The sequence below is a fragment of the Equus caballus genome, chromosome 7 (assembly GCF_041296265.1).
Source record: "Equus caballus isolate H_3958 breed thoroughbred chromosome 7, TB-T2T, whole genome shotgun sequence".
Taxonomy (NCBI): domain Eukaryota; kingdom Metazoa; phylum Chordata; class Mammalia; order Perissodactyla; family Equidae; genus Equus; species Equus caballus.
The window spans coordinates 71,449,305-71,458,864 of NC_091690.1; the positions used below are offsets into that span (position 1 = coordinate 71,449,305).

At 39.0% G+C, this 9,560-nt stretch overlaps 1 protein-coding gene across 1 annotated transcript; it reads left to right on the forward strand.

The window, feature by feature from the left end:
- The first annotated feature begins 1,772 nt into the window (after positions 1-1,772).
- Positions 1,773-2,722, forward strand: OR2AT2D (olfactory receptor family 2 subfamily AT member 2D). Its single transcript, XM_005612289.4, is given in 2 exon segments — positions 1,773-2,699; positions 2,702-2,722. Coding segments are annotated over 2 exon segments (948 nt in total).
- The last annotated feature ends 6,838 nt before the right edge of the window (positions 2,723-9,560 follow it).

A 9,560-nucleotide genomic window follows, 5' to 3' on the forward strand; every position in this document is an offset into this window, starting at 1 on the left:
TGAGGCCCCTTTGCAGCCCTGCATGTTCCCCTGGTCTGGCGGAGCCATGGACACACAGATAGACAGGGACAACCCAGTGTGATCATGGTGATGACAAAGGAAAGCACAGGACAAAGTGAGAGCCCAGAAAAGAGGCCCCTGCACCAGCCAAGACAAGTGACAGCCTCTAAGAGGAGGGAAAGTTTGAGCTGAGTTTGACAGAAGAGCGGGCAGGAGCAAGGAGATGCCATTTCCTACAGTAAAGAGAAATAAAGCTGCAAGAAGATGGGCTTTGAAGACAGGCTAAGGAACCATCTTCTCTCATGTAACATCCTTACGAACACTGGGTAGGAGCCAGAACACCGGGTCCAGGACCCAACTCTGCTATAAGCTTGTTGGTTGACCTTGGGAAGACACTATTTCTGGACGTCAGACTCAGCATCTGTCTTCCCTGTTGTTTAATAGAAGTGGAGGAGAGGAGGCAGGAGGAGGGGTACAACCAGACTCCATGGATCTGAATTTCTGCCCCTCAAACCCCAATTCAGCTTAACTTGGTGACATTCAATCCAAAATTGACTTCTTTGAGCTGTAACAACATGCAGGAAAATGTAGTTTGCCTCCATTTGGGTTTGGGAAACCTGGCGGCTGGCTTAGGCAGGTTGGGTCTGGTTGGCTGAGGGTTAATTAACTCTTTCACGTTGAGGTACAGCTGTTTGCTTTCCTACTCGGGTAGGACTAAGCTCTGGAACACTTTTTTTTTCTTTCAAGGGAGCATTCACAATGGAGGGGTCTGTTCCAGGTGTCTTTTAGAAAGACATTTTACCAGCCTTCACTCCCTAACGGGGACCCAGGCCACCCACCACACTTAAGAGACTAAAGAACAAACTGCAATTTATAGTTGTTGCTGACAATATCTGCTTAGAAATGGAGAAGGAAAGAGAAAAGCTTTGCCTCCAATTTCTCCCCACATGAAAACTTAAGCTTCCAGATTCTCCAGGAAGCGTGATATGGAGAAAGAGCCCTGGTCTGGGAGTCAGAGGCCTGGGTCCCTGTTCCAGCTCTGTGGCTGACGTGCCTTGGGATCTTGGGTAAGCCCTTGCCCTTTTTGTCTAGAGAGGAAAAAGCTGGCTGGATGTCTCCAGGGTTGGCATCTTTATGATTCAACGGCATGAGAGATGTTTTATTAGAAGCAAGAGAAACAGGACAGTTCTGGAAAAATTAGAGAGGGAGTAATCTTAGAATCATCAGGCTTGAGGAGGCAGTGATATAAGCATGACCGTGGACTCACTCCTGGATTGTTCATTCGGAGGGACACCCGCGACATAGTAGAGGAGTCATTATTGTCCCCCAGTTGAAGACCTCCAGTCCTGTGGGTGGACAGAAGCTCACATGTCCCCTTCCTTGACAAGGGGAGAACAACCTTTTGCCTTTGGCACTTGCCGCAGGAAGACTGTGTTCCTCTCTAGCAACAACGGCTCCCCAGACTCCTAAGGTTCCAGATTACCATAGTACCCTCTTGTCTGGGGCTTCCACTTGGTAGGTTATTAGTTAATTAGTTATTATATTTCACAAAAGAAGAAAGGTAGAAATTTTGAGTTCACATGGGAGAAGTCAATACCACAGCCCACCATTAGTTGTCTAGAGTCGGTTGCGAGTAATTGTGCTTATATTAACCATAGAGTAAACGTTATAGAATTCTCACTCCAGAATATTTTGCTTCAATGGATTCCAGATGTTAACAGTGTCCAGATGTTCCAGCTTCCCATCTGCCAGAAATCCAGCTCTGTCTCACTATGGAGGCCATGACTTGTAATGGATCAGTGGATGGCTCACCAATCATCTACCTGGTGGGCATTCCCTCTCTGCCAAAGTCCCTCTTCCTCCCTATGTTTTTTATTTTCCTCCTCTTCTATCTTCTCATCCTTATGGGTAACACCCTGATCCTGATGGCTGTGGTGGTAGAGCCCAGCCTCCACAGGCCCATGTACTTCTTTCTAATCAACCTCTCTGCTCTGGACATCCTCTTCACCACAACCACTGTCCCCAAGATGTTGTCCCTATTCCTTCTTGGAGACCACTTCCTTAGCTTCCCTGCCTGCTTATTGCAGATGTACCTCTTCCAAAGCTTTACATGCTCTGAAGCCTTCATCCTGGTGGTCATGGCCTATGACCGCTACGTGGCTATCTGCCGCCCACTGCACTACCCTGTACACATGACCCCACAGACTAACGCTGCCCTGGCAGCCAGTGCCTGGCTCACTGCCCTCCTCCTGCCCATCCCAGCTGTAGTGAAGACCTCTCAGATGGTGTATGACAGCATTGCTTACATCCAGCATTGCTTCTGTGATCATCTGGCTCTAGTTCAGGCCTCTTGCTCTGACACTACCCCCCAGACCCTCATGGGCTTCTGCATCGCCATGGTGGTGTCCTTCCTGCCCCTTCTCCTGGTGCTTCTCTCCTATGCCCACATCCTGGCCTCAGTGCTTCACATCAGCTCCCGAGAAGGACGCTCAAAAGCCTTCTCCACCTGCAGCTCCCACCTCCTGGTGGTTGGCACCTACTACTCATCCATTGCCATAGCCTACATGGCCTATAGAGCTGACCTGCCCCTCGACTTCCACATCATGGGCAATGTAGCATATGCTATTCTCACACCAATCCTCAACCCTCTCATCTACACGCTGAGAAACAAGGATGTCAAGGCAGCCATTGCCAAAATCACATGTCTCAAGACCCAGTCTGAGACAGGAGGCCTTGACTTTAGGTGCAGCTAATTCTGCTCTCAGGACTCCCAGCACAGATTAGGAACTCAAGAAATATTGTTGAATGAATAAATTAATGAGTATAGAAAATTAAAAGAATTCAGTTGAGCAGACAGCTCCAACAGTGTTTCTCATACTTTGGTCCAGGCCTTTTCCCCTCGGGCAATGAAATAATGTTAATCTTTATAGGAAATCTTAAGTTTTATAAGAATGCCACTACTTAGTAATCCAAATTTACTACTTAAGTTATATAAGAATTTCACCGCTTTCTAAAATAAAAAAAATGTGCATGGCAAAAAACCTTTATAAAAAAGTCAAAAAAACAAAGAAAAGACATATCACAGGGAAAGGGTAAATGTCCAAAATATATAAATAAAGAATTTCTAAAAATTTAGAAGGAAAAAATCTAACATTCCAATATAAAAATGGGCAAAATACATGAAGAGACAGATTACCAAAAGATGAAATGGTCTTTAAACAATGGAAAGGTATTCAATCTACTGTATAAAAAGAATAAAATTTAAAACTATACTGAAATGCCAATTTTCTCCTAATCAAATTAGCAAAACCCCAATATTTTAACAACCTGCATGTGGAAAAACGGAACTCTCATAACGTACTTGTGAGGATGTAGTTGGTACAGCCCTGTTGTAATACCCACCAGAAGCACATATGCATTTACAAAGCCTTTGACGCAGCAATCTCGTTTTTAGGACTCTATCCCAAAGATACACGGGCAGTGATTCATTAGGCTCCTCACTCATCAGTAGGGGACTGGTTGAACAAACTATAAAAACATGCAGTGCAGCTATAGAGAAGAAATGATGGAGCCCTCTGCATCCTGCTGTGGTGTCGTCTCTAGGATATGCTGGTCACCGAGAAAACCAAGCTGCAGAACAGTGTTTTGGTAAGAAAGGAGATAATTCTCTTAAAATTTCAGAAAAAACTAGAAGGATTAAATCCCTAAACTAATAAAGATGGTTACCTATACGGAGAAGGAGGGGTCAGGAATGGAAGCAAGACGAACGTCAATGTAGAGTCTGACTTTAGACGTATGTACAGTTTTTACATAATTAAAAGAAATGAAAAAGCAAAAAACTTCTTCTATATTTAAAATAAACAGAAACACCTGACCCTGGCTGTCTATCAAAATAATGGCATGACTATGCAGAAACTGACAAGTGACTTCAAAACCAGCGCTTTGACTATCCGTCCTGAGAGGGATAGAGCATAAGAACAGGAAAAATCATAACAACATCTTAAGCCTCATTGAGAAGGCTTTTAAAAAATATATCACATATTATAGTTTTACTTCCTTAAAATAGATTAGATTTAAACTACATATTTCTATCATTTATTTTGAAATACTGTTTTTACAGAGTTGCAAAGATAGCACAGAGAATTTCCGTTTACCCTTCACCCAGCTTCCTCTAATGTTAACATCTTACATAACCACGGTACATTTATCAAAACTAAGAAATTAACATTCGTACATACTATCAACTAAACTTCATACTTCATTCAGATTTTTCCAGTTTTTCTGTTAATGTCCTTTTTTATTCTAGGAGCCAATCCAGGACACCACATTATGTTTAATTAACATGCCTCCTTAGCTGACTGACAGTCTCTTGGTCTTTCCGTGTCTTTCATGACCTTGACACTTTAGTAGGATTCCAATGATAGGACATTCTGGAAAAGGCAAAAGTATGGAGATGGTAAAAAGATCAGTGGTTGCCCCAGATTAGGGCATGGGAGAGAGACATGAATAGGCAGAACACAGAGGATTTTGAGGGCAGTGAAACTACTCTGTATGATACTCTAATAGTGGATATGTGTCATTACCCACTTGTCTAAACGCACAGAATGTACAACACCAAGAGTGAACCTTAATGTAAGATATAGACTTTGAGTGGTAATGATGTGTCGTGCAGGTTCATTGATTGTAACAAATGTACCACTGTGGTGCAGGATGTCGATAGTGGGGGAAGTTGGATGTGTGTGGGGACAGGGAATATATGGAAACTCCCACTCAGTTTTGCTGTGAACTTAAAACTGCCCTAAAAATTTAAGTTTATCAAGTTTTAAAAAGAGCAATAGATATTTTTTAGAATATTCCTCAATTTGGAATGTCTGACATTTTATCATGAAGGGACTGAGGTTATGAATTTTGGTTTCATTGAGGTAATGTGGCAAGAAGGTCACACCGTATCAGTGGATGAATGATATCAATATAACTTATGAACCTAGTACTGGTTTTGCTGAGTGTATTGTTAGTGTGTGTTTAGCTTAGTAAGAAATTGGTAAACTGTTTAACAAAGTGGCTGTGCCATTTTCCCTTCCCACCAGCAATGAACGGGAATCTGTGTTGTTCTGCATCCTTGCCAGCAATTAGTATTGTCTAGTTTGTTGTTGTTTTTTAATTTTAGCCATTCTAATAGGTAGCTAGTGGTATCTCATTGCAGTTGTAATTTAATTTAATTACATTTCCCTATGATTAAGGATGTTGAGCATCTTTCAGGTGCTCATTTTCCATCTGTATATCTTCTTTGGTGAGATCTGTTCAGATCTTTGGCCCATTTTTAATCGGATTGTTTTCCTACTGTTGAATTTTAAGAATTCTTTATATGTTCTAGGTACAAATGCTTTATCAGACATGAGATATGCAACTGATTTCTCCCAGTCAGTCGCTGGTCTTTGCTTCTCTTAATAGTGTCTCTGGCAGAGCAAAAGTTTTTAATTTTGATAGAGTCCAGCTTATCAATCTTTCTTTTATGGATTATCCTGTTTCGTATTGCATCTAAAGACTCGTGGCCAAACATCATGTAGATTTTGCCCTGTGTAAAACAAGAAGTTTCTGGAAGTTTTATAATTTTATACTTTCCACTTCAGTCTATGAGCAGCTCTGAGTTAATTTTTGGATAAGGTGTGAGGTTTAGGTTGAGATTCATTTTTTTACATATGCACATCCAGTTGTTTCAGCACCATTTGTTATAAAGCCTATTCTTTATCTGTTAAATTGCCCTTTCCCTTTTGTCAAATATCAGTTGACTATATTTGTGTGTATTTCTGGGCTCTCTGTTCTGTTCCATAGATATATGAGTCTATCTTTTCATCAATAGCACAGTCTTCATCACTATAACGCTATAGTGTTGAAGTTGAGCCGTGTGACTCTTCCAACTTCGTTATTCCTCTTTAGAATTATTTTAGTTCTTTTGCCTTTTGATATAAATTTTGGAATCAACTTGCTGGGATTTGATTGGGATTGTGTTGATCTACATATCAAATTTGGGACAATTGACATTTTAACAATAATGAGTCTTCCAATCCATCAACATGGTACACTCTCCATTTAATTAGAATTTCTTTTATTTAATTCATCAGTGTTTTGTTCCTTTTAGCCTAAAGATCTTGCACGTGTTTTGTTAGGTTTATATTTAAGTATATTTTTTGGTTAGTTTGTTAATATGGTGGGCTTTTAATTGATTGACTTTTGAACGTTGAACAAATTTTGTATTCCTGGGATGAACTCCACTTGGTTGTGATGTATTATCCTCTTTAAATATTGCTGAATTTGATATGTGACTATTTTGCTTAGGATTTCTGCATCAATATTCATGAAGGATATTGGTCTGTAGTTTTCTTGTAATTTCTTTGTCTGGTTTGGAATTAGTTTAATGCTGGCTGGTCTTATAAAATGAGTTGGGAAGTTTTCTCTCCTCTTCGATAGCCTGGCAAACACTATGTAGAATTAGTATTATTTCTTCCTTAAATATTTGGTAGAATTTTCCTGTGAAACCACCAGTGCCTGGAATTTTCTTTTAGGGAACTTTTTAACTACAGTTAATTTCTTTAATAAATACAGGATTTTTAAAATCTATTTATTTTTGAATGAGTTTTGGTAGTTTAGCCTGTCTAGAAATTTGTCCGCTTCATCCAAATTACAGAATATGGGCATGGAGTTGTTTGTAGGATTCCCTTATTAGCCCTTTAATGTCTGTCCCCTCTTTCGTTCCTGATATTGGTAATTTGTGTCTTCCATTTTTTTCTTGGTCAATCTGGCTACAGGTTTACCAATTTTATTGATTTTTCGAAGAATCAGCATTTAGTTTCAATGATTCTTCTCAGCTGATTTTCTATTTTCAATTGTATTGATTCCTGCTCTAATATTTACAATTTTCTTCCTTTTACATGCTTTGGGTTTAATTTGATTTTTTTTTCTAGTTTCTTAATGTGAAAGTTTAAATCGTTGGTAAGGTTTTTCTTCTTTTCCAATGTATCTAACTCTATAGATTTCCGTCTAGCTACTGCTTTAGCAATTTCCTACAAATTTTGATACGTTGTACTTTCATTTGCATTCCATTCAAAATGTATTTTTAATTTCCCTTGAGACTTCCTAATTGACGCATGGGTTACTTAGAGTGTTTTATGTAATTTCAAAATATTTGGAGGATTTTCCCAACATCTTTCTGTTACTGTTTTCTAGTTTAATTCTGTTATGGTCTGAGAATATGCTTTGTGTAATTTCTATTCTTTTAAAAATTTTGAGGTTTACTTAGTGGTTCAGAATGTGGTCTATCTTGGTGAATGTTCCACGTGCACTTGAAGGTGTATTCTGCTGTTGTTGTGTGGAGCATTCTATCAATGTCAGTTAGATCTAGTTGTCTGATGGGGCTGTTTAGGCTTTCTATATCTTAATTGATTATCAGTCTACTTGTTCTATCAATTACTGAGAGGGGGATATTGAAGTCTCCAACTGTAATTGTGGTTTTGTCCATTTCTCTCTCTGTTTCATTGGTTTTTGTCTCATGTACTTTGAAGCTCTGTTGTTACGTCTTCTTGTTATGATTATCTCAGGCTCCTCCTTATCCCTGATAATTTCCTTTGTTCTGATATTAATATAACTATTTCAGCTTTCTTTGGGTTAGTGCTTGCAGGGTACATATTTCTCCATCCTTTACTTTTAAACTATCTATGTCTCTAAATTTAGAGGATTTCTTCTACAGCGTACAGTTAGGTCTTGCTTTTTAATCCAATCTAACACTCTCTGTCTTCTAACTGGTGTGTTCAGACCGTTCACATTTAATGTGATTATTGATACGGTTACATTAAAGTTTCCCATCTTGCCAGCTGCTTCCTTATGTTCCATCTGTTCCTGTTTCTTTTTTCCTCCTTTTCTACCTTCTGTTCTGTTAATCAAGCATTTTGGGGTTTTGTGATTCCACCTTATCTCCTACTTTTTAGTGGTTGCCATAGGGTTTACAAAGCACATTTTTAATTAACTTGAGTCTACCTTTATGTGTAGTCTGAGGACTTCGCAACAGTGTCTCCCTTCCTTGTCCTTTGTGCTGCTGTCGTGTCCTCTACTGTGACGTTTTAGGAGTACACAGCACGTCGCTGCTGGTGTGCTTTAGACAGACAGTTATCGTTTGAACCCATTAAAAATAGGAAAAAATGACTTTAACTTTACCTTAATTTATTCCACTTGCAACACTCTTCATTTCTTCATTATCACAACAAGCCAGTTGTAAAACTGCCAGGTAAATTCAAACATAAACTGGTAACTTGTTCGTTATCAACTTTATCGAGGTATCATTTATATACAAGGCAAAATGTATTTGTTTGAAGTGTGTGGTTCAAAGAATCTTGACAAATGCATACAACTGTGCAACCACGACCCCTATCAAGATCCAGAATATTCTATCAACCCCAAAAGTTTCCATTGCATCCCTTCCCAGGCAATCCTCCACACCCCTGTCCCTAGACGAATACTGATCTGGTTTTGGGCACTATAGATTAATTCTACCTTTTCTAGAATACCATATAAATGGAACATATCTGGCTTCTGTCATTCACCTTAATATTTTTGACATTCATTTATTGCATATGTGCATAGTTTGTTCCTTCCTACTGCTGAAGAATACTCTTTTTTTACTTCATTATTTTACTTCTTCCTTTCCAAACTGTATGCCCTTAGTTTTGTTTGTTTGTTTGTTTGTTTGTTTTTTCTTTATTGCACTGGCTAAAATTTTCAGTACAGTGTTGTAGAAGGAGTGAAAGCACATGTCCTTTCATTCTTCCTGATCCTAAAAGTATTCAGTCTCTCATCATTAAGGATTATGTTAACTGAAGGCTTTTCACACAACAATCGGAAATCAAAATTTAAACATATCACTTATAATAGGAAATACTTAGGGATAAATTTAACAAAATATGTGCAAGATCTTTATGCTAAAACTACAAAACATGCTAAAAAGAATTAAAGAAAACTTGTACTACTTAATTTTAAAACTTACTATAAAGTTTTGATTGTACATTAATCGAGACAGTACAGTATTGTCATAAGAACAGACATATAGATCAATGGAACAGAAGAAGTTTAGAAATTGACCCACATGGTCAAAACCGTTCAGCAAAGGTACCAAGAATATTCATTGAGGAAGGAAAGTCTTTTTTAACAAATGATGCTGGAGCAATTGGATAGCCACTGTCATTTCCTTAACGGCCAATGTCGCAGACTCCGATGAAAAATAAACTGTTGGGATGGGGCAATAGGCACCATTCTTCTCTTAAATTCCCTTGTACATCAGCACCTTCTCACCTTTGCATCACAACCATAGCTCCTGAAATGGCCTCCTAAGGAGAAAAATTACACATCTATCTGGTGAGTGAGTTGGGAGAGCAGAGTAGAATATGTTTCAGACAGGCTAAAGTGTCAAGTGTTCTCAACTCCTTTAACTCTTCTTGGAAATCCACGTTCCAACTGTCAGGTTGCTTATTAGGAAATTAACACTGACCACAAAACATGCTGCATTTGGGAAA